The sequence below is a fragment of the Bombus terrestris genome, chromosome 2, assembly GCF_910591885.1.
Source record: "Bombus terrestris chromosome 2, iyBomTerr1.2, whole genome shotgun sequence".
NCBI lineage: Eukaryota > Metazoa > Arthropoda > Insecta > Hymenoptera > Apidae > Bombus > Bombus terrestris.
Genome location: NC_063270.1, coordinates 7,408,820 through 7,435,056, shown reverse-complemented (window position 1 = coordinate 7,435,056; position 26,237 = coordinate 7,408,820). Strand labels below are relative to the sequence as shown.

General features: G+C 38.1%; 3 protein-coding genes across 4 annotated transcripts in view; 1 reads left to right on the top strand and 2 right to left on the bottom strand.

Annotated features, from left to right (window-relative positions):
- The first annotated feature begins 66 nt into the window (after positions 1-66).
- Positions 67-3,005, top strand: LOC100647762 (sorting nexin-24). The gene is made up of 3 exons (XM_003393564.4): positions 67-409; positions 1,742-1,935; positions 2,430-3,005. The coding sequence occupies exons 1-3, from the start codon at positions 257-259 to the stop codon at positions 2,593-2,595; spliced, it is 513 nt and encodes a 170-aa protein (XP_003393612.1). The 5' UTR covers positions 67-256; the 3' UTR covers positions 2,596-3,005.
- On the bottom strand, positions 2,996-14,507 carry LOC110119865 (protein PFC0760c; the record flags this gene model as incomplete). The annotated part of the gene is made up of 1 exon (XM_020866510.2): positions 2,996-14,507. A coding segment is annotated over one exon (777 nt), but the record flags the coding sequence as incomplete, so codon positions are not given.
- LOC100647567 (semaphorin-1A) overlaps positions 14,503-26,237 on the bottom strand; it is a 374,093-nt gene continuing 362,358 nt past the window's right edge. Inside the window, exons 14-15 of one of the 2 annotated variants that reach the window (XM_012316166.3) lie at positions 16,994-17,137; positions 14,503-14,851 (exon numbers count right to left, since the gene is read on the bottom strand). In XM_012316166.3, coding sequence (XP_012171556.1) covers positions 14,535-14,851; positions 16,994-17,137 — 461 coding nt within the window. In that variant the 3' untranslated portion in view covers positions 14,503-14,534. The remainder of the gene's footprint in view (positions 14,852-16,993; positions 17,138-26,237) is intronic. The other variant, XM_012316186.3, reaches the window with a different exon arrangement.

Sequence of the window (26,237 nt, the reverse complement as noted above, 5' to 3'; positions counted from 1 at the left end):
GAGATGTTTAAAAAGTACTTGTGCATATAGAGTAAAATGTATTTGGAAAGTTGGTATCACTTCGCGCACATGCTTTTTGTAGTAGTGCATATTTCAATGAACTTACGTGCGATAAATACTACTCTAGATCCTGATACTATCAAAGTATGAAAGTATACGGTTCGAATTATTACACCTTTTGTGTATTCTAACTTTATTATTGTATTATTAGTTTTTTGTAAGTGCTTTAAGAACCTAGAAAATTGCTAGCGATGCAATGTATCAAGTTTTCATTAGTGGATACCGTTTGGCCGAAGTGTCACACGGCAAGCCTTATTATGTTTACTGTATTGAGGTTCTGGAGTCCGAAAGTGGTACCCGATACTTTATTGAGAGAAGATACAGCGAATTTAATGCGCTACATCGCACGGTATGTTATTTCATTGTTTCATATCAAAGTCTTAATATTTGTATCAAAATGATGTTTTTGATTATGCAAATAAATATATCACCGATAAATATCTAAGTATATAATATGCAAATAGAGTCACATTGTTCGTTTTCTCTCTCTTTAACATCAATATTTTTAATTATTCTTCTTAATTTCAATTTTAATTCTTTTCCGTTCTTTAAATGAAACAATAATACATATGAATATCTTTGGAGATCGTGTTGGTATTCCTTTTATGTATAATAAGTATCGTCGTAGAATTGTAAGTAGTTAAACTTTCTATCTTCGTTATGATTCTCATGTTGCGATGCAAGAAAGAGAGAAACATATGTATCTTATCCATGCCTAGAATATTTTCTGCTTCACATGTACAAGGATAGCGATTTCTTTATGAAGCTTTCTTTCTCCATTCAATTTCGTTGGCATGAATAAGTTAGACCAGTATCCACGAGGATGTACGTTACTACAAAATATTAAATAATATGTACGCATCACATAATACCGTATATGCTTATATTTATATCATGAATTATGTTTGATGCATTGACGCTGTTTTTATTGCGAGAATACTTACTACGTGAAAATATTTATGTTGTGACTTCTTTCAATTCAGTTAATTTAGTTCTTAATATGACGCATATGTAATTTAGGGAATAAAGTAAAACTGAATTTGTCCTCATCATATTCGGTATAATATTCTCTCGATAATGTACTATTAGTCATATTAATAACTTGTTTTATCAGCGTTTTAGCGATATACGATGTATTAACTAACTATATTGTCAAACTCCTACGTATACGCAGTTAGTATTTTCGAGCTTTTTTAGAGCGTAACTGGATTGCGTGAAAGTTGCATGCGGAATAAAGTTAGTGGTAAAAATATCTAATACGTGTGTGCAGTTATTTATTTTCAATCATGTTTCAAATCGTAAGTTACATCTACATGAGGAATTTACAGTGTTTCAAGTTCTTTTTACACATTCAAATAATGTATAAATTTTTATTTGTGTATAATCATTTAAAAAGTAGCAGTTTCACTTGCGTTATTGTTATTTATCGTTATTTTACGTATTTTTACTAATTATCTATAATTTACGCAAAATCAAACGTATGCGTATAAATGCATACAAATTAATAACATACCGACTGTCCAATATACTTTATGCTTTTCATGTTTAACTCTTCAAAGTTCTACTAAACTTTATTTCTCAAAATATTTAAATTTTATCCTTCTGCTACAGTACTTCCCAAATTTTAATATATCGGTATCATTATCGTATATGGAGTTTATTCGCATTTGTTTGATTATAGCTGAAGAAAGAAAACGCGGATGTTGCTCCGTTTCCGCCGAAGAAGGTAAGAAATTCCCAACCGAAGGTGCTTGAGCAAAGGCGAGCAGCATTGGAACTGTACATCCAGAAAATGTTAAGGCTCTCAGCCACCAAGCAACAGGTTCTCAATTTTCTGGGTATAGAAAGTCCAACACCCGGTGTGCCGTATAAAAAGTATGTACTCATGCAAGAGAATTTATAAGACTCGTTAACTTTGTGAAATATTATATCATATTAGGTATTGTCTTCGTTATTTTGTTACTTTATTTTCGGATCACGTTATTAGATGATTTTATAAGTAATATGGTTTTTCCAATATGTGTAATTATTAGATTGTGAATGTAATAAACTTGGTTCTAAATATAGAAATGTATTTGATCCTTACAAGAGTTTAACCATGTATTAGTACATTCCGCGACAAAACGATATCATACCCTCTAAATTTAATGTTTCTGCAACTTTTACATAATAATAAATGCATCCAATTTTAATACTCAATAATTTTTGGTGCGTCATACATAGTCTGTTACTATAGAAAGTTGTACAGCAGATTCTTATTATCCAATTTATATAACAAACGTATTTTTCAATATATTTTTTTTCTTTTCTAAAATTGTATGCTATTTCGAAAATCTCATTGCATCGTTGGAAATATTTTTCTGCTTCAGTACGTACAAGGATACGGAGGGAGAACAATACGTCGACACCAGTGCTCTTGGCCATCAACCTGTGCTAACTTTCCATTGTGATCCATATGTTCAGTCGAACATTACATCGAACAGTCTTCCAGATATCGTTATCAGCGGAGTCCTTTTAGGTGTATACAAGTCCTGAGAAGCTTATCCTAAGCTTCAGCTTGTTACAATATCTTTTACTAAAAGCATAGAAAGGACTACACACGCTTCGTGAAAAGCTGCAGCTCTATATTATTATAATTCGGATGAAAATTAGGAAGGCGGTTTTTGCTCGTTCCTCCTTATCTCGCCAGAGATAAAAATAAAGCGTTTCCATCTTGTATATATATATATATACTAGCGCTTCGTTGTCAGGATACGCGACAATGTGTAATCTCTTTCGAAATTCGATTAAAGAAAAACGTAAGAGAGAAAATAGAGCTTGCATGTGACGCGATTGCGTTTGTACAATACTAATGTAAAAAGACCGGATTTAAAAATAAGGATTTTATACACAACTATGTAATTAAGGGATTTCACAGAAGAAATATATGCTTTGATATATTTGAATCATCGTCTTGTTTATTTCATCTCATTATTTTCAGAGTTTACATTACTTGTGACATTCATCTTAATTCTATTTAACTTTATCGTACTGGATATCTGGATTGTAAATGTAAATGTAACTCATAAGCGGATCTCTTGCGGTATTCTTTATTCGCATTAATTCGTTTACTACCGTTTACAGTAGATATCACGGACACTCGATAAAAATCCATCGTCGATATACCCGCTAGGTCATTGCTAGATGTATCACGATGGCATTTCCTTCGCGTCGGGGACACAGCGTTTTTCTTTTCCCTACGAGATGTTTGGCTTCGAGCAACGATTAATGTCGAACGATTTTACAAATATTACCGTGAAAAAAGTACAGGTTTCTTACTGTTTCCAGATAACGATATGCGCTTCTCTTTTTCCCCCTTTATCAATTTTCTTTTTTGTTGTTGCTATTGGTGATAGGCGATTACGCGATAGATTAGCGAGTGATTCATCTAGCGTCTGGTTGATAGAATTATAGCCTCGAGTTTAATTTGTTATTATCATGAAATCGGACCTATCGATTCCCTATCCTTAAATTTCTTCCTGTCGAACGCTAAAGAAGAGTAGACAGACGGGCAGAAGCATGAAACGGGTGAAAACGGTGAATTCAAGCGATGTAATTTGTTTGGTCCACTGGATCGGGCGTGTTTGCGTTGCACTCGACGCGCAGTATTCTCATTCTCGATGTATGTACTCGGGCCTTTGCTGAAAAATAGGAAATCTCTGTTTCTTTCGGTTTCGCGGTCGCGAGATTTCTTTCTCGCGTTCTGTTTTTTTAGAAAAACTTGGAAAAATGAGTAAACACCGCAAACCGGAGACGCTGTGACAACGGTAGTAACCATGTATGTATGTATGTGTGTATGTATGTATATTGGCGATAGTAGGACCTTGCTTCGTATGTACAATCATACAACGTTTTTATGTTGTTACAATTATTACGTTATGATAATAAACTGAACTTCCCAAAAGGTAAACGCCTCGTTTTTCTTCTTTTTTTTTATATCAAATGTACCGCATTAAATGTGTATGCAATTATATACAAGCTCCTCAGTCTTGTGCGAAGTGTTAGACGATTTTAGGTTCCAGCACTTCCGCCTCGATGAAAACTAATCATGACGAATATTATATTACTTCTCGAATCATTTCTTTTTCTGTCAAACGTTTCGTTTCTTTTCTTTCCTCTTGTTTCGATCGTTTTTCCGTTCGTATTTTCTCGCTATCTCGTTATACGTAATCGTAGTTACCGTATAACGAGCAAACCAGTCGAAAGACGATTCTTTTTTCATTTTTTATAATATGACCTGTGCTTTCGTCACGAACTGGCGGGATATACAAAATTGATCGTTGAACAGCTTATAATGTTAAACGTTACATCGTAATTTAGAAGTTTATTGCCCGTGCGTGGCAGTTTGTTTCATTGAACTTTCAATCGATCCTCATTTTATCGGTCGATCTCGATTACATTCGTTTTCTTATATATCTTTCTATAATTCGAAACGAAACGAAGGGAAAATCTAAACGATAGGTACACGTGTATTTATTCGCTAACTATAAAAGAATTATAAAGAAAATAGAAAAAAGATGCAGATCTCTTTTCAAAATAAGCAAATACAATCCCTTTATGACTTTCGAGGGGCGTGATTTTTATTATTACCAGTACCAATAATGCATCTCTAACATCTAATGAATTACTTATATCATACAAGTCTCAAGGTGTAACTTAGAGAAAAATGGAGCTGTTGGTCGCCATTGAATCGCGGACAGTATAGGTCAACGCATCATTTTACAAGGCAATGTACTCTCAAAACGATATGGTAAAATCATTTCTGTCGTTCATGGATAAAACTTAATAAAAAAAAAAAGAAAAAAAGAAAAGAAAACAGTAGCATTAAACGGTAGTAAATAATACTAATGGTAATATGTCAAAGGAGCCGTTATTATCATTCCTATACGTATATACATATACGTAATACTTATGATTTTTCCAAATGAAATGAGTATTATTGTACAAATCAGAAATTTCATATGCCGTTCCATATGCATACAACTTGCACGCGTGTTTGGATGACGTACAACGTTAACCCTTTATCTGATCATGTCACTTTTAAGCAGCGGTCTTCTTACACCTATATATCTTTCTGGCTGCTTTATTTCGTCGTATCGTTGTATGTACTATACGTACGTACATACCGCTGCTCGAATTTTTCCATTAATCAAATAAAGGATTAAATGTAGATCATTGTTTCTGGGCGCAACAACAGACGTACTTTGAGCAACCAACCGTTCTTAATGATTCGTTCACGCGTCGACTGTTTTATTAACGTTTCTTATCGACACTTGGACGATGACTTCAATAAATAATAAATGCAACGCCCTGAAATGAATACATTTTGAGGGTATTACACGTGATGAGAATGAATAATCGTATTATCTGATCTAAACTATTCAAATATTTAAACTATCGTTACTAATACTCAAAGAATCGCCTATTGCTTTCAGAATTCGAAGTGACCGTAATTTTAACGTCACTCGCAACTTTTCTCCGCTTTTATTCGACAGTGAACGCGCGAACGAAAAGTTCTCGATGGTTTTATAAACCGGTAGAGAACGATATCAGCGATGTTTGTATAGTGTAGCTGAAGAACAGCGCGGTTGGATGACTCGTTTTATGTGCCTTTATCGATTACTTCTACGTATATGCCATCGTCTACGTCAACGTGATTCCAGCTACACTCTAACTAATATTAATTAGGGCTACGATACTATGTACAGAAAACGCATTGCATTGGCACAGCAAACATGTGTGCCTGGACTGCCATCCATCGTTTCGACGCATAGCGTACACCCGTGTACTTAGCTACTCATTCGTCATGCTCTCGTATCTTATCATAGCGAAATAATCGTGACGTATACATTAAAGATTTTTCCATTCTACTGTAATATCTCCTATCGATTTTCTATTCGAACAATTCTTTTTTTTTTTCATTCAATTTTATCTTTAGTCCAATGAGAATATCTCTGCCCAACTTCTACAGCTTACTACACTCGCTATGTTTCGTTTAAAGGTAGTAAGTTATGTTACTGACATCTTTAGCAAAATATTATAGTTTACCTTTTTTTTTTTTTTCGGGCCAAAGAAACATTTTCTATATTTTTTTTTTTTGCAGTCACTGCTATTTTCTACAGTTGGGCAGATCCGTTTGTACTATACGATACGATTATTTTCGAAATTATATTCGAGCGGTAGTATTTTGGTTTATTTACGAGTCTTTCGCAAAGATACAATCGTTTGATTAATATTTTTTACAGAACGTAAAACTAAATAAAAAAAAAAAAAAAAAAAAAAAAAAAAAAAAAAAACGGCGTCAGCATTCCATGCATATGGTAAAATCAACTGATCGGTGTTTCCCGGCACCGATCTTCAACGTTCTCCGTGATTAATTATAAAATACAGTAGATTGCGGTGAGATTAGATAGTTTCTAGTACAAACGGTTCACTTATCAAGCATCGTTCTCTATATATATTTATGATATGAAGTTAACCAAGGTCTATGCATTTATCGTGTACGTGTTAGTAATTTCTAAAGTCTGAACGGAACAACTAAGTGCGAGTTTTTATTGTTACAATAATTGATGAAAGAGAATATTTCATTTGTAACTATTTAAAAATGACGTTGTGTCGATGAATTATTGTTGTCAAAATGGATAGCTTAATGGGTATATGTTTGTCGTGATAATGGTTCTACGACAGATATCTGCCAATGTTGACGATGTTACAAAATGAACGTTTCAAAGAATAGATTACAGAGAGTTTAACCGATCCATGTAATTACGAAGACATATCAACTAATATTTTTAACCAATAATTACCTCGTTTATCGAGTTTGACCAATCATTTTGATAAAACATTTCAAGCGGATTATCATAATTGAAAATATCAATTGTAAAGCCTGACAAGACTACGTTATGACTTAAGATTTAAGCTTTTAAGAATTACGTATATCTTTTTGTCTCTTTTAATGATGAATTAACGACGAATTATATAATTTTGATGATATAGGATTATCGGAGATCGGAGAAAGCTTGTGGGAACATAAATTTCGGATTATCCCAGAAATTCATCGATTCAGTCGATTTTCGATATATCATTCGTAGCTTCTGTGAATAATATCGAAGGTATTTAAGAAATATGATTTACGTTCGTACAAAAGTGCCTTTTGAATTAATCTTTATTACTTGTTCTAAATCTTACTGTACGTTTAGTAGTTTTAATTAATTGCAAGGCATAGTATCGATACTATGGATCGTTCTTCCAACGACCATCTTCGTCATTCATTTACAGAATATTTTTATCCAAGTCATTGTGTAATATCAAATGAAAGGGGATAGTTACAGCATACGGAACGAGGCTACGCGATATAAAAAATAAAGGAAATGCTACTTTCACGCACGTTATTCGAATCTACAATAATACTTTGTAAAGGAACAGGCGATCATTAACGAACGAACGGTAGAACTTGTCCGGCTTTACGAGGAGTTAATAATTATCGAACTTTCTATAATAAACGCAAAACATGATAGACTCAAACTGACATGATTCTAAATTCGCCAATCGTTGCGAGTTTTCATTGATTAATCTCCGGAAAAATCCACACCCGATGACCTTAACCTTGACACACGACACCAAGCTCACTCTCCTCAGTAACCTTGCACAGGTTTAAGCCACCGATCATTGGTTATTAAAAAACTATTAGCGAAGAAAAATTGGAAAACCTACCGTAATTTTCTCAGAAATCTGAACTTTTTCGCACCAAGTGCTTTTATATTAGTTATTTATGTTAGTATTGAAATCCACCGCAAAAGAAACTAGGGTCTAACCTAACCTAATTCCACATTTTCTGAACGTTAGACAAGACACATACGTCGTGGGTACAAACTTGGTATATTTATATTATTCGCGTTTGTTTATATGCAAAAATGCGACAAATATTTCGCAAATATTTCCGTACTTGGTATGGCAAAGTTTAGATTTCTGGGAAGATTACGGTACGTTTTTCAATATTTCTTTGTTAATAACCTTTTAATAAATAACGATCGGCGACTTTAAACTTTTGAAGGTTAATCAGAAAGGTGATCGTGGTAACATACGTCGAGCTCAAAGTTATCAGACGTGAATACTTTTTCGGAAGTTCGTTTGCTGCTTATCAATCGATTGGCAGTCCTGGCTTCTACTTGGAATGTTGTATTTACTTTACCTAATTAATGCGATCGTTATTACCTTCTAACCTAGCGCTAGCGCGTGACGTGTTTCCGGCTTAACAATATGCGTCGGTAAATTTTCGGTGAAGATTTCTTTCGTTGGATGAACGTCGCGTCGATTCGACTTTCAAATGTACCGGGAGGGAAAGAATCGCGGGAGCGTCTAAGAACTATGCAGAGAGAAAACGTTCCCGGTTCACTGGAATAACTCGAATACGTCCAAATTATTCGAATCGTTTGAATACTTGACCCATTGCGCGAGATATCGCGGAATCCTTCGAAACTTTCCAACTATGGCAAGACCGATTTTCTGAGTAAAACGGTCGACTCTCCCCTTACGAATTCGTTTGCCACCCGCAAAATGGATTTCTTCCGTCGATCCCTGGCGCAAACCGTGCGGAAGATTAGCATCGGGTTAACGTCGTTCGAGAATCGGTTTCTGCCTTGTGAATTCGATTTTTCGTTGAGTCAATATTGAAATGTTTGTCGCTGTGTGTGCTGATTGTTAATTCGTGACAAAGGGAAACGTTGGTTAGCTAGATTTTTGAAACGTAGATAATAGAAAGCGACAATCGTGTATGTAAACGTTCGGATCAATGTTTGTAACGAATCGACTTGTACGTTCTTCCGTGTAAGAGTTTTCGAATTTTTATGTCGCAATCTCGTTTTTGTTTCAGCGTGAAAATTCGTATGTAAATCTCTTCGAATATATTCCTACATCGAAAGTTTCATTTTCGTCAAATTAAATAGCTTTATGTTAAAAACAGCGATTCACTTCTATAAAACTGCGCGTAATAAATCGTACAAATACCATTTTCGCGTCGCACGTGACTCTTGGCGCGTTTTTATGATCAGTTTCGTATTCTTTTTCCTCGACGTAAAAAATAATCTTATCGTTACGATCACTCGATTCAAAGTGAACTCGAATATAATGTATAAACGATGAAATGCACATGCTCGGAAATAGGGCTAGCGTGCAAGCGTTTCTGTCTTAAAAATTAAATGAGAGAAATAATAAAAGTAAAAGAAAAACGGGTAGGAAAACATGATCGAGCAAAATCTAGTGTTCCCCTAACAGGGTAAATCTCGTTCTAAGTTTAGCGCGATCAAGTCAATTTTAAACGGAGTAATAATATGTACAATCGTCCTTACAATAACTAATCACGTAAACTCTAATAAACCGCTTTGTATACATGTACATCCATAATATTTTATACATATATATATACATATGGGTATATATATATATCTATATACATATGTATATATACATGTATTTATATGCCTCCTCGATTCCTCTAATTTAGAAATATTATAGCATGTAACAATCCGCCAATATGACTTATATAAAAATTATATACATATATAACTTCCAATTTTATATATATATATAATTTCTCATCTCGACACAAGGTACCTAAGTTGGATGTGTTTTTTTTTCTTCTGTATAATATAAACATCATATTTTGTAAAATATTTTTTTTGCCGAACACTCAATTGTTAGTCGTTCTTCGCGAAGTCGAACATTAACGAGATCATCGTGGGTGCTCGGCGGAATTTTAATTAAAAAAGATCGCGGGCTTTCATAAAGACCGTCGAAAAAAGTGTGTAATTAGCTGCCTTTCTCGTTTAACGCGATTTTTTTTTCTCATTCGTATAGTATATTTTATCTATGCGGATTAAAAAAAAAATATATGAATATATATATATATATTTTTGTATATACGTGTATATACATATACATATACACACACATGCACACATATATGTATACACTCGTATATGTATGTATATATGTATATGTGTGTGCATACATATATAGACATATGCAATAATGGAAATGCGATGTTTACATATACATGTATCAAAGATTCATGCGGCACACGCGTATACATGTATACGTAAACAATATTAATGCGTACCACTGCTGTCCGCGTGACGAGTAGCGTAGCGAATGAATGTTCTCGACCTTGCTTCTAAATGATTTCAACGATAAAAAACAATTTCTACTTATTATGTACACGACTTTCTTCTTTCTTCCAGCACGCAACTTCAGACCATTCTCTACGTTGCTCCTTCATTGTATTCAGACCGTGTCTCTCTATTAATGGCCGTTTCAATACGCGTATGTTATAATCTCTATCTAGCATGTGTGTTTGCGTCAAGCTTCCTCATTATTCGAATCGATCGTTTATTATTTCTTCTTTTCCGTGCTATTATTGGTAACGCTCAGTGACAATCAGTGAAAATCGATGTATCTATTTAGAACTCGTCTTACCGTTTCCTTTACTGTTCGAAGCATATCAGAATCAGCGTGGCAGTGTTGGTTCATTAGAGCAGCCGGACGTTTGCCCATTGATATTAAAATCGACGATGAAAAGAGCAGAGCTTACATGTATCCTCTTAACAACATCTGTCAAACGAAAGACGATGGTCTCTAACGATTTTCCAACCGTCCTAAAAGTCCATGAGTTTCTAAAACATCTCGAATATCCGCTTTTCCTGGCGTCTAAAAGCACGGCTAAAGCTAATTTTCGCAATCGTTCCATCTTTCTATACCGACACGCTAATTTCACGAAGAATTAGAAAATCGAATCGCTCTACTTTTGCGATATCACGGTTACGTTTCTTGACTTTCTATATTCAGATTCCTCCTTTGTTCTCTTTCCATCTTACTCGATATCTGGGACAAACGCTAGCCGCAGTTTGTTACAGGCGCTCTATCCGCCCTTAAGCTGTAAAGGAAATATGCCCAGTGTTCGCTATTGTGCGCTAGTAAGACCGATTTACGCCATTGTCAAAGACATCTTGCCAAACACGCCAAGACTCCCCTTCTTCTTTCAAGTTTCCTCTCCTCCCGAGCTTTCTTCGAGGATACTTTGTCGTAGAGAACTGTCGTACACGCTACCAAGTTTTCGCTAAAGTGTCGGATAACACGCAGTACCGGCTCTAAGGAATACATACCAGCTGAAGCGAATCGCGCGAATGCGTTTATCTGAACCTTTGTCGCGTCCTCCTCTTCATTGATTTTATTATATTATATACTGATTGATCTTGGCGAAAGGAATTCACCGGAACTTTTCCTCCAGTTTCTAGCTTCTTGCAACATTTTTCCACAAAATCAAATCGTTTGGAGAAACGATTAAATTCATTTAAAACTATATCTCTATATACCGCACGATAGAATCTTTATTATCCGAATTTTTATATCTTGAACATTTTATTATTTGATCGTCTCTTCTACGAAGATGTACTTTGCTCTGCTTTAAATTTGATTAGGGTACAGTATAGCGTAGCATAGCATAATAGTACGTATATACACAATTAAAATAAGTTGAAAAACGATCTCCTTTTTAAGACGGTTTCCTTTCTCTAAATACCTTTCTTAATTAAACTAATACTTCTACCAACGGCGAAAAATAAAACGCGAGAGATCATTCTTCTTAATGTTTCACCTAACACTGGAAGAAGAATACCGAATTTAGAAGAAACTCAAATGAAAATTCTGAAATATCTGTGCGATGAAATTACCGATAAAGGAAGATAGAAACTTTCGTATTACATTTTTCTACTTACGTTATAAATATTCCTGTGTATTTTTTCTAAAACGTATAAAAACTATTAGCAGTTCGGGTATCGAAAGTTCTATCTTTCATTTCCACATTTATAAAACTTAAAACCATCTTGACCTCACGGAGGTATCCTGCAGTCAAATGAAGTTATCGATAATCGGATTCGAGCGATTCATTCGCAACGTAGTATCACTTCGTTTATCTTATAGAATAAAAATAAAGAAAAGAAAAAGATACACCTCCACACCTCGCCCGGAACACCGTTAACAGTGATAAATTGATTCGTAACACGTCCCAGCCAAAAATACATAACTTCTCGAAGGCGCCACAACGCGGTAAATGTTTCTTCCTTATTACTTTTCATTTTAATAACCGTACACGTGCTTCAACACCACGATTCTCTCTTGCTAATAACCAATATACTCACAGCACGGCAATAAGTGCACAACAATACTTTGAATAAGTCTTACATAAGTCTCTCTCTCTCTTTCTCTCTCTCTCTTTCGCTCTCGCGCGCTCGCTCTCTCTTTCTCTCTCTTTTCATCTTCACCAACTTATCATTGTCCTCTTCCACTATCGAATATTTATTTTTAAACGAAACGCATAAATGAGGCACTTGCCCGAATCTATACCGGCCGCATTCTCCCGTTCCTGTTTTATAAATCAGAAATTTGCCAACAATTAATATACGGAAGGCACGCCTCGTCTCGTGCGAATGCTTGGAACGTCGTTCCATGGGACCACGTTTCTCAAACTTTCACCCTTTCCGGTTGTCTCTTTGAATATTTTCTCTCTCTACGTTTCAACTGTTGGAACTATCTCCAACTTTGTCTCGAGGATCGTGAACAAAGTGAAACTGATAGACATTGCGCAGCAAGCAACTTTTTCTTCGTGTAAAACGAGTAGTTCGTCTTTTTTGGCGAGTTTTTGTCTACCGGGATTTTCTTGGTTGCTTGTCAACGATCAAGGGGCCATGGGGGCCAAAGTTCGTAGAAGGTAGTTTGAGAAACGAGGATCCAAGTGCTGGACGCTTCGTCTTCGTCCTTAAATCACCGTTCTTAGGTTCTAAGCACCTAAGCAGGCCACTGCTACGAACACAGTCTCTCCTCTGATCGTATCACATTACACAGCTACGAGTCGATCCTTTGTCCCATCGTCGTTGTTGCATGGTTATATTCCTTTTTGTGTGGCCTTTCATTTCCCATATCCTTCCATTGCCGTACTGGTGAGAAACGGAAAGGAAGAATTCGAAAATCGATCGAATTCCGTACAAAAATTAGCTCAAGGTGTGGTTGGAGCGTCCGATACACGATGTCGCGCTTAAAGACATCGGAAAGAGCCTGAAGTGATATACCTTAAAAAAATATTTTCAAAGTCCGCGTGTCTCTGTTCTCGCGATACATCTCAGACGATATGACACGTGACACCGGAAGTGGTCTTGCAACGTACACGGTCGGTCTGTACACGATCATGAACGACGACAAAAAAGAAATACGTACATATCTCGAGTACACGTTCTCGAGGTATCTCAGGTAACGGCGACACTAAGTATGCATATAACATCGTGGTCTTCTTTCGTAGACTCGTTCTTCGTATAAGAACGCATACGGATCAAGATGTTTTCGTGATCACGAAGAATAGTTGCAATAGGAAACGCAAGAGCGATCGTGGAGGAAGAGAACTAACTAAACCGTTCCGAAGCTAATCCGCTCGGTCTTTCGGTACGCGTTTCTCCTTCCGATCGAAATCTTTTTTCTCTCGTTCGATCGCGGGACAACGGTGTTCTCCGAGAGTCGTCTTACGTTTCATCACGGGTTATCCAACTCTGTATTCTTCGTTTGAATCCGAAAGGAGACAACTTGCGTCACTTGCGCGCCGTTTCGTACGTCAATCCACGGCGGAAGAACATTGAGCTCGCACCGACGCGTTTCTTTCGACAACTCGAGCTCCTGAACAAACGACTCTCTCCGTCGGCCATCGATCGTGATCTGGGTGGTGGGCTTCGTCTGGCGTCGTACTGATTCCCCACGTACATCATCATATCGTTAAAGTTCGGCAGGAACTGTGGATTAAACAGTGACAAGATTCTTTCGTTGAGTTCCCTGGGATCGCGAGTGGGTACCATATAATGATCGCGCGTGCTCGATTCGTTGCCGCGATTTAAATCGCTGATTATTCGTTGATGTCCCTGGCAGAGACCATCGAGACTGTTCGCGCTGCTGCTGCTGCTACTGCTGTTGTAATCCTGAAGCCTGTTCACCGATTCCGTTAACGTTGTCTCCGTATACTCTCGCGCGGCGAACTGGTGGTCGTATCTTCTGTCGTAATCGGTCACCTTCGACATCGATCGTGAATCGTAAGGCACCCCCCTGTGGGTGGCAAGGAACTCGAGCGATCTCTCCTCATTGGCCACGCCTTCATAGGCGTCCTCGTCACGTCTGGCCAGATGGTCAAGCAGGGAACCGGCGGTGACACGTGCCAACCGATTCTCCTCGTCGACGTTATCCAGATGATCGTCGTTGTCGTCGTCGTCGTTGTCGTCGTCGTCGTCGTCGTCGTCGTTGCGATCGTCTGATTCCGCGAGATCGGAGGAAGAGGAGGAAGAAGAAGAGCCGGAACCCGTGGGGTCCTGCGGCAAGCCTCAGACGGCCCTGTGTCGTCTTCTATATCATATGTACGTCTTCTTCACTTTCTGCACCGGCTTGTTCTCCGCCGACGAGTTGGCGTTCTTGCCATTTGGATTCTTAGGTGGTACGTTCAGCACCAAGTTGATCGACTTGTTGTTGAAACCCGGAGATTCCGAACTTTCCGTCAATCGGTTCAGTTGTTGTCGTTGCTCCGACGGTTCCGGGTAAGGGGCACTGCGTAGCCTCTGGGAGAACCAGAAACCAGAAGCGAATCCGGCTACCAGCGAGAAGAAGCAGGTTCCTATCAGGGCACCGGTCAGAGTCTGAGCGGAGTACACCACCGGTGTTGCGATCACGTCTGCAATGAAAACTGAATCAGTATCGGAGGGGACTGGATAGCACGATTTATCGTCTCTTGATGGAAAGACGGGCTTTTTCATGGACATTGTTCGCCGGAAGAAGAAATCGTAGAAGAGGAACGGAAAGGAAACAGATTTATTCGGCGAGGAACGCGGCACGTGTTTTTCGTTGCACGGGGTCTTTTGTAACCGATGATACGATTGGATTCTACGTGAAGAAGAAGGTAACTAAAGAACAGAGATCCTAAGGAAAAATTCGAAATATTTAGTACGCGGCTTCGTTTTCAATTTTTAGCGCGTGTTTTCCTTTTCCGACAATCCAAGCAGTTTATCGTACGATAAACTTCCGTAACGGAGAAAATGTTCCTAATTCGTTTTACAAAGAAATTTCTCATCCTTTTGCACCTAATAAATATTTCAAATCGCTGTTTTCACAAACGAAGCCTTGTACGTAAACACCTTGTTCGCACTTTCTAATAAATTCCTCTTTTCTCCAATTATACCAGCAATTACAAATTTCTGACAACAGCGATAAATGGAGTAGCTCGACTCGTGTCAGCCTTTCGTTACGATAACGTACGATCTCCGATCGTGTTGCGTCAAAGTAGCAACGAAAGAATCGATTGCTTCGTTCGCACATCGACGAACACCACGAAATCAGCGTGTCATAAAGTTTCTGTCAGAACAAAGTATTCGATCACCCAACAGCGACGATGTAGATATTACACGTTCATCCGAATCTCCGTGAATTTCACGTATTAAACGTCCAAGTGTGAGATCGATTGATCTCATGCTTGCGATCTTGAAAAACGTGTCCGAGCGTTTTGCATTGGTCGAAAAACGCGATTCTATCTAGCGTGGCAACAACCGATCGTTCTATTCTCGGCTTGGACAGTATTTAGCGATCGCCCGTTGCGTTCACCGTTACATTTAGCACGAAGAAATCGAATCATGAAATTGGATCATCGGCTGGAGGGGATCGCGATGTTAACAATCATCTTGGATGCAATTCTCTTGGCAGAAACACAATTTCATGGTTCGAGTCTCGTTCGTTGCGGCGGATGCCAGGCAGGATCATGTCCACGAGTTTTTCCACGCGTTTCTTTTCCTCTAGTTGGCTGCACTTTTAATAAAACCAGGTAGCAGGGACGCGAGTGGTCGGTGCAACTAGTTACAAACAACAGGGTGAGTACGGTGCACAAAGTTAGGACACACTGTATACGTGAAACATATACATATAGACGAGGAGAGCCGCAACATTGTAACGAATGACGAATGAGAGAGAGCTAGCTTCAACTATCTGTACGTGTACAATGAAAAATGGCTACTAAAGTTGTATGTTTACGCGTTGACTATATACAAGGAGTTCGAGTTTTTCTGTTGATCAAATTTTATAAGTATATTCTGTTGATATAAGTAAGAAATAAATGTTATACAAACATATGTAGTTTGAAGCTTTATTAAAAAGTTACGTCAAAAATACCAGACGCTAAGAGGACGATAATGGACTTGCCGTTACTACCATACAAAGTAAGAATCGACAAAAAGCATCTGCGGTTTTCCTATCGGAAAACAAAATCAAATAATTTGTACATTATCGATGTTCTAAAAGCAGTGCCAATAGAGTTGATATCGTTCCTTATACAACATTTCTCTACTTATATACAAAATCCTCTACTTGAAAGTTGAAATGTTGAAAATACAACATTTTTATTTTCATCATTTGTAGCAGAGTATACGTATAAAATTTGACTATTCAAAACTGGATATCCGTTAGGTTGTTGCAAAAGTTTCTTTCGTTTTATAAAGAGATGATAGATGCACAACACTTTTTGTGCTATATATTTTGTTTTATTTTATATCGTACATGATTCAGTGAAATGATATAAAACAAAAAATGCTGTGCATCCATTATTTCCTTATAAAACGAAGGAAACGTTTGAGACAGCCTAATCTCTTGTATACGTACGGATTGGTGGATGACGATGGATTGAAAGCAGGGCGTGTATGTGTGTGTATATACGTGTATGTGCGTGTATGTGTGTGTGCGTGTAATCGAGATTAATGAACAAAAGAAACGGAAAAAATGTATCGTGACACGAGGTGTGGGTGGACCATCTGGATATTGCGCAAATGATTACCTTGAGGCTCGTTAGCTCGTGGCTGCGTACGACCGTACTGATTTTCTCGATCCAGCTCGATGACGATTTCATTGTCCCGTTCATCGGGCTGCTCGCCTCGCCCGTTTTCGGGCAGAATCGCTGGTTGCACGGGCTTCACCATCTCTGAAGCAACATTTCACTGATTTGATGACGAGAGCACAGATGGCAAGTCGAGTTTAAGACAGACAAAACAAAAAGAAATGATGTTCTGAGCGTAAAGTAATGATTCGTAAGTACGTTGGTCCCTTTTTCAATAGTTGACCACGGTGGGTCGAATTGCATGCGACTGAAAAATACCAATTAACAGAGGGGACGATGCAAAGTTAAGTCTGTGATCATGATAACAATAAATGATGGCAACTTTGGTTTGCATCGACTTCTGCGAGATCGATCTATTAGCTGCCAATTTTTTCTTTCTTTTTTACAGATTGCAATACTATTCTATGTCTTTCAATGCTTTTAAACAAACTTGTTTTTTTAATGTTCTATATCGAAGTCCATTTATATACTTTATATTGGCAGATAATGGATTAATACTTTATATTGCCAGATAATGGATTAAGATTAGCGAGTGTGTAGTTGATTAATACGAATAACCGAAACCATTGTTATTTAACACGTTCACGCCGATGTGCATTATCTGTATGTAAGACATTCTCAACAGTGAATCGGTATACTACAAATCAACAAAATTGGTCTAATTAATCTGGAAAAAATCATAGGAAGGGAATAAGACGATCAAAGATTTGTCCTCGAAACTACAAGCATACGCATAGGCGTGAACCATCAACGTTAATAATTAAAATTGTACTTGATCGGATTGTTAGTGACACGAGAACAACACGTTTCGCTTAGATACGATCGTGTACGAATCAGCTATTTAAAAAGGAGGCCAATATGATCTCGTAACTTTGCTGGTACTTGCCATTGAGAATGACACTCGGACATCTCGATGGTATAACGCACAACACGCGCGCATGAGCGCAATGTGGGCATACAAAGTGGTCAGGACGAGGTTGTTAAACAATGCGGCATCACGACATAGATAGAGAATAGCGGTAGTAGTATGCGAGAAGCGTAGAGTAGGTGACGGTGAAAGGATTAAAGCAGTTTGCAAGAAAATAAATATAAGTAGTCGTCACGGTCAACGAACGAAAGGGGTCCATCGGAAAAGGATATGCAGCATGTGCTTTTACCGACTCCGAGGCTCGATACATGGACATACGTAATACGTTGTATTATGTTGCAGCTATTTTATCTACAATCTCAGTCTCTATTCGAAAGCTGGAATTTTAATAAGGCTGCAATTTTTATCCTTTTAACATGGCGAAGGAAGGTTCGTTATGCGTAAATAGCAAACTAAGAAGCTTCCAGGTACAATCGATTAGATAGAAACATATGGAAAGTTTGCTTCCTAGATTTTAATTTAGACGACAGAAGCAATTTACTGAGTTTTTAGTTTGTTCAAAGGAAAGTACAACGTGATGTTCATGTTAAGAAGGTTGCCGGATCGGGCTTCTACCATGGATTTTATTTCTACGCGTTCCAGGGCTTCTCTACGAAGCTTCTTTCAAAAGTCGAATTTTCTGTAGATATCGTTCACGTCTTTGGAACACTTAAAAACAATGTTCAACGCGAGTTTTTGAAACGTTGCATTTTTCTTTACAAGAGTGCACGTACCTTAAAAACCACTTAAGCTGGAAAGTTGAAGTTTCAAGCAACACCGTAAATAACTACTACCTTTATGTTTCAAGTTTAAATATATCTAAGTTCTAACGTAAAAGTAGCCTGTTTTGTTTATCTTATTCTACAAGTTCTTTATATATAAAATACAAAATCTTTACATATCATCGAAGATGCAACGGTGTTTCAATTTCAATATAAAGTTGTACCCGTAAAATAAACCTTGAAGCTGTAAGGAAGAATGTTTAAAGTTAAACGATATAATTTTCGATCTTGTATCGTTATTACACATAATACTTTCTTCTTTTTACTATTTTCAGCGTTGGTATAAGTATAGCTATATTTCCAAATACGTCACGTGCAAAGCGCCTTTGAAGAACAAAGCATTCGATAATAAAGCATCAGAAATCTACGTTATAATTTTTCTTCTCTATTGAGTCGAATAAAAGTGTAAAGGAAGAATCGTCAGCGTTATGAAATAAAGCTAGAATACCAAGCTCGAACGTCGTGTGAAATTCAAACGACGAGTCATTGTAACTAACAGCTGCAGTTTTCCTTCTTCCTCCTGCGTATACACTGTGTACAGAGTTTCAAAACAGAGAAATGTCCTTTCGAAGATGATCGATTCAATCACGTCCGCGGCATATTTCCAACGTTTCACAGACCCGAGTTCCTCTATTACGTATCGCGGTACCCAAAGTCAATTTATTTGTCCGCTAATCCTTTCAGCTTTAAAGAGATCCGTTATCGTGTCGTGACAAAGGAACGAGGACAGCGTTGCGAAAAAATCAACTTCTTATCAATTATAAAACACTTTCTATATGTTTCGAGCAACTTAGTCTACTCGTTTTCGCGTAGTTCCCATTTCGCCGCGAAATACCCGCGAAATAGCGGTAACAAATTTTTGCGCTGGACTAGCACCGCGAGATTTCTTTCCATTCTGCTCTCTGCTCGATAAAAGGTATAAAAATTCAAAGAACCGTACGTCGTACCGGTTCTCTACGATCGATGCTCGTTAGTCGGGCAACCTGCGAGCGTGATAAGATGCACAGAGGAATAAGGTCCGTAGTTAGAAATTATTCCGTGGCGAGTTTATCGAGAGCACGTCTGCACTCCGAGGAAATTATATGTGTCTCGGTGATAAGCGCAGTGTGCGCGGTTCGTTCTTGCATTTGTGGGCAAAATGTTGGCAAATCGTGGCCACGCCTCTCTCGAATCTGTTCTCCAGAGAAATCGCTCTTTCGCGTCCCTATTTAACACGCCTAGAATTCGCGATGAATTGTATTAGGTCATCCCACGAGTAACGCGATCCTTGTAACAGACCAGTCGGAAATAATGGAATATGCGTAGAAAGAGGAACAGAAACACTGAAAAATTCGCGACCACGTAGAAAGAATAACGTTTAACTTTGAATTATATTTTTATTATATTATATCATATTAACCGTCGAAATATCGAGCCTCTATATCCGTGGTTCGAAATGGAATAATCAATCAATGTTAATAATTGATCCGAGTTCTATTTTCATTTTATCGTAGCAGTTCTGAATTAAATATGAATTTACGATGTTTCACTTCGTAACCGAAATTCTCTAGTGTTCTTAACACGTTGACTGCCGCGCGTGTTTTCAATGAAATCTCCTTCAGGCCACGAGTGCCGCTGTACCAAACCTACTCTGCTAGGTATTCCCACCGATATTTTAGATAAATTAAAATCTATGCCCTAATTCGTTACAATGTCGAAGAGAATAACGGAAAACTTATTTCTTAGTGAGTCAAATAGCAGCGAAAAAGAAAGCTTTTACGAGGTTTAGAAATCAGATTTCATAGAAATAGAAATATAAATAGAATTACATATCGTTTGATTCTGATTCGGATATTGATAAGTGCAATCGTAGTGATACCGAATATCATGAAGATACTGTTGACGAGATTTTACAAGAGGTCATTGAGGAAGAAAAAAGAACCAATGATACCGAGGAAAGTACAATTCAATTTGGTGAATAGAATGAATTTAGTGGTCGGCAGAAGTCATTTCCTTTTCCTGAGACAGACGGCCTCATTAGGCAATTACCTGGCGATGTCAATCCATACGATGTGTTTGAACTGTTCGTTGATGGCGAAATAATAAACTTACTTGTATCAGAAGATTGCAAGAAGGAAGGATGTAAATATTAGAAGATTTAGAGAATTATTAGAGAATTTAAAAAAAACAACGACTTGTCCAAATTGTCCCAACCAACCTCAGCTTTGTATAAAATGCTTCAAAGTTTTACATTCTAAATAATTTTCTTAATAAACCATTTTCGTACTACTTTTATAACGATGCAATAGTTTTATTATTTCCCGTGGAAAATCTTTTCAGATACCTACGACGATCTTTCGCAAGTAGTCAAATAAGAGTCACCCGAATACGGGTGACGCGATCCTATCAGAAACTTTGCTGTCACCCGAATATGGATGACGCGACAGTCAACGTGTTAAGAAAGGTTTCGATGAACATCGCGACGGTGTTTCACGAGAAATTTCACTGGCGGGATATCGATGCAGCGGCACTTCTCAGCGTATAATCGGTCGAGCAGCTGTAAGTATCGCAAACCAGTTGCAGCCGATTAAAATTAATCCGAGCGGTCTGAACCATTTCCGCGTGTGGATTTAAGAAACGAGAGCAGCTAGTTAGAGCAACAAGTAAGACTCGTTTGGACCGGTGATTTTCTCTCTTATTAAACTTTCACCTCGATGTAGACGTGGCAGCGGCATTCGGAGGAGCTTCTTTAACGCGCGACGTGTCCGCGCGTTACCTGCAATAATGGCGAGTACCTTTAGCCTTAAGAGGCAATTTTCTTGCAGCGTGTGCGTTTCAATGGAGTTTCAATGGAGCCAGTCTTTCCTGCAATTTCGTCTCGTGGCTAAATCATGCGACCGATAAAAGAGTAATAGGTCAAACTAGTTGCCGAAGACAAGCCTACGCACTTTGCATCGACATGCGATCGGTTCCATAGAACGTAAGAGGATTGAAGCCACGAGAGCAATTTTAACGGTCTGTGATTAACGCGCTTTAACTCCGTACATTGCGTGATCGTGGTGAGAGTGATAGGATTTATGGGATTATTTGATTTAATTCCTAGATTTTGATAACAGGTCTAGTATTTACTTGAGACATTTTGTTATTTTCTTTGTTACCGCGAAAGATTGCACCTACGATTTTCCGTGTATAAATTTCCGTGATTAATTAATCGCTACGATTACCTTGCTATCGAGATTCGTAGGTTTTATAATTTACAGGTTTTATCAGGGGAAATATTTGCACGTGTAGCACTACCGTTATAACTAGCTACGTGAATTATTATAAGTTGGAAAGCAAGATTTCCGCGATAACGGATAAGATTAGATTTCGTTCTAGTATATTTAGTATCAAGAAAATGTGAAACAACATTCATTCGTTTCAAATTTTACGTAATATTCTTAAACGGGATGATTCATGCGCAGGTAAAAGACGCTGCCTCATTGCCATAAAGCGACATATAAATACTACCTTCGATTCTACCTACGAGTCAGCCTGACACAACCTCACAGACAACAAATCATACTCGCAAACGTACTTCGAGTCTCCGTAGTAGAGGTAAAAGCAGCGTCTGATTCACTGGCTATCAATGCCGGCAGACAGGGCGAAGCTATCGAGCTACCAGCGAATTCGCCATTTTGTCACGACGTTGTGACTCACACCGGTAATCTACACCCCGTAGAACGCGTTAAACCAAATGTCGCGTCATTTGCGGTCGTTTCTAGGCCAGTTACGGGGAAAAAGTCGATTCCATTAGCGGTCGAGCGAACCAAATAGCAAAGCGCAAAGGGTAACGCAACTTGCAGTCGTTCCGTTCGCACTGACACGAGCGAAAGCGAGACTTTCCTTCGTAGAATGCTTCTTTGTAACGTACTTGAATCTTAGACACCACAAAAGTCGATACTCTATGGACAAATGATTTAGCTTGACGCAGGTGACGAAGGTGAGCTAAGTTGTAGAAAATAATGAAACTCCGTTACGGGATGATTGCTCGTAAGATGAGAAAGTGTACGTACATCTAACTGTGCTTTCGAGACTATAGCGGTTATTTCATGGTGAACAGCGTAAGAGGAAAGCCAGGAATTCTATGTGACGAAAACAAACGAAGATAATAAATTGGAGGAGAAAATTTGCGTTTGAGAAAACGCTATTCGATTAGCCGCAGAAAAGTAATTCTGCGCTGCCGATGTTACATTCTGCTTCGCTACTTCGATAATTCTAAATCTCGTTAAAACGAAGGAAAGTTAGCACGAGAAGTCGTAGACGGTTTTACCCGTCAACGTAAACCAAGCAAACACGACGTGTAACGTTACCTTCTAATCACCGCCGTGTTTCCCGTTCGATCGTACGGGAAATCGATTTTCCCCGTGACAACCGCTTCTGGCTGTGCTCATTGTGATCCTGTGATCTGGAGCACTTTTAGCAGCGGTGAACGGCCAAGTAACGCTCGTTAGGAGCGTATCGGGCGACGTAAACCGACGCATAAATTCCAATTTATCCTGCAGGCCAGACGGTACACATCTGACGCTGTTGCACACCGCGCCGTGTCGAATACCATAAATCGATTTCAGGATACATTTGCATCGGGCCGATAGCCCCGTTATCGCGTCTACGTATCTTCTAGCCCACGGTGACCAGTCGAAAGAAGCGTATTGTCAGTTCTACATCGCCTGCTACCGGTGGAATCGAGTCTGTTGCAAGTAGCTTCCAATTGAACTGTAAAGTTTGCAACGCCTCGCGAGTACTTTGAAGAAAACACACGTATTTTCAAGTAAACACGAACCTAGATAAGTTCCAGCTCTTTATAACAGTATTTTGATGTTTTTTGCTAGTTGTATTCGCGAATACGCGTAGAATTCGATTCCATCGCTAGACCGATCGCTATCGGCTATTTGCCAGCTGAACCATCGTGCGAGCTATCGCGAGAAAAGCGTACGGTGAACGGTGATGAATATGGGAAAAAAAGCAAAAGAAGACTGGTCGATTGAAATGGACGGCCAAATAACAAAATATATAGTTGTTATGGCTACGATGGAGAAAGAAATCGCGTTTATAAACGGTCGCGATACATCCACGTAACACGCGTCTCCTCAACGTCGCACGTGCTACTACGTCGCTGGCCGATGCGAATTTGATTACGACAGAAATTGATGGCCGCTGATATAACCAGCGTGAAATATGAATATGCTGAAGCTTATAAGATCGTTCGCGAGCGTACAAAGTAAATGTAAGTTTGAAGCGGTCCTTCTCGCATCCCGTCGCTCAGAAATACCGCTATATTCGCTAGATGGAAAATTCGTGAAGATATTCGCACGGTTCGTTTTTAAGATTTCAAGAATTCTTCCTGTTTTCATCTTTTCTTGTTACTTATTTATTTACCTTTTTACTTTTCTTCTTTTTCATTTCTGGCAAAAATTAGACAAAACCTACAACCGGAGTGGAACGGTAAAATTTTCAACTGCGCTCGGCTGAGTTTAACCCGAGAAATTCTTCGGTTTAATGGACAAATTCCTGAGAGAAATTCCGCTTAAAAAGTTAAAGCGACGATAGACATTTTTAACATATCCTGTTTAGACGGTTCTTGTCTTGTCATTCTTTTCTCTCGATTCTACAAACATTTTTCAAACTTCGGTTCGCCTGTACCATCGCAAGACGAAATGAGATACCTTGCACTAAATTTACGGATTTTTGTAGAATTTATTACGAACGTTTCTAGGTAATAGATGCTGACAGCGACTAATTAAAATAGTTTTCCTCGTTATAACAAACATTTTACAATCTTTCGGATAACAAAATTCTACGGTTAAAATCACTCCACTTTTAAGGGGATTTACACATTTTTACAAGTTCTCGGTTTTAAAAGTAGAATTTTTACGGGCAAAATGATTCTTCCTTTAAGGCGATAAAGTTGTTGCAACCGGTTTCGCATCTTTTGCAATTTTTCCCCCAAAAGATTATGTTTTATGAATGGAAGTAAGTACAAAACCAAAAGTACGATGCAGGCAACATAACGCTATAAACTAGTAATCAGTAGTAGTTTTAGTAGGAGATTATTCACAGACGTACATATTCGTTACGAAAATATCTCCTTTTAAACAACTTCTTTGATCGGAATTTCTTTTTGTCGTCGTCTGAAATAAGATCCCAAATCTACTTTAACTATCTATCTCGCTTAACACTTTGACTGCCACCCCGAAATCACATGTCTTCGCTCAGAACACCACGGGAGTATTTTTATTATTCGAAGCATATAATGGCAAAATAATAATAAATTGATAATGTAAGACAACATTCTTCCCCAATGGACCGTTTATTTTATTGGTGGTCACGGGTGACCACTGTGGCGCCTTGGTAATAGTTGATAGCGACGTATTAGAACAAGGTTTCGTTTATTTTAACAAACTATTCGTTCTTGTTATTTCGTTGTAAGCAAAACGTCCAGAATACATTGTTGAAACGTGTAGAAGATATTAGGCTGAAATGGTAGAGGTCCGCAAAGAAAATTATGTTTGTGATAAACGAATGGTAGTGGTAGATTACAACAGAGGAAAATGTGCTGTAGATTTATCAGATCAAGTGATAGCACATTCTACACCACGTAGAAGAACCCTCAAGTGATATATAAAATTAGCTTTAGAGCTATTGTTAAATACATCAATTTCAAATGAGATCATACTCTATAAACAAGCAACAAAAACAAAAATCAAGGTATCTGATTTTAGAATGGCATTCGTAATGCATCTTACACAGTTTCATTCACTAGAGCCGTCATACTTATTCGACAAAGATTACGACACGAAATGCAGAAGAAAGAAGGGCAAGCGTACCTGGCATAAAAATTTTGCAGAGAGTGTTATAAAAAAAATGTTAAACGGTTAGGATTAAAAATTGATAAGAATCGGACCAAACAGATGACCAGCTATTGTCCAAATTGTATTGATGAGCCACATTTATGTTTAAAGTGTTTCAACACAGTGCACCGTTAGATGCAAGATTTGTTCTCATTTTTTTTTTATTGATGTTCTAATAAAAATGTTTAATTGTTCAATGAGGCACTTTCTATTTCAAAGTATCTTCTATTTATCGGTTATATTCAAAATGCTCTAATTGTCAATTTTCATACAATTTTTACAATTGTAAGAGGTTCAAGCGCTCCGGTCACCAATGACCAAGTGGCAGTCAACGTGTTAATTGACAGCACTGGATAAAAAACTAAAAGGAAATTTGACCAACTATATTTCGCTATTAATCTTCGCGAACGACAAAGTATACCATCCACGCGAATTTGCCAACATTTTTCCTCGAAATTCCAATTACGAGTCTCTCGACTGCTCGGCGTAACGTGATCTACGAAGCCCGAACCATACCGCATTCATAACTGTATTCACAATCGTACGGTTACGCGGCAAAGGCGTTGAAAATTCCTCTCTAGGAAGCGTGTTTCATCCGGCGAGCGAAACTTCTCCGTCGAGACCTC

What these genes read in the sequence shown, in the direction of transcription:
- LOC100647762 (XM_003393564.4), top strand. Translation starts at nt 257, where the DNA reads ATGTATCAAGTTTTCATTAGTGGATACCGTTTGGCCGAAGTGTCACAC. An exon ending in TTAATGCGCTACATCGCACG is followed by an intron (nt 410 to 1,741) that starts GTATGTTATTTC and finishes GTTTGATTATAG; the next exon opens with CTGAAGAAAGAAAACGCGGA. An exon ending in CCCGGTGTGCCGTATAAAAA is followed by an intron (nt 1,936 to 2,429) that starts GTATGTACTCAT and finishes TTTCTGCTTCAG; the next exon opens with TACGTACAAGGATACGGAGG.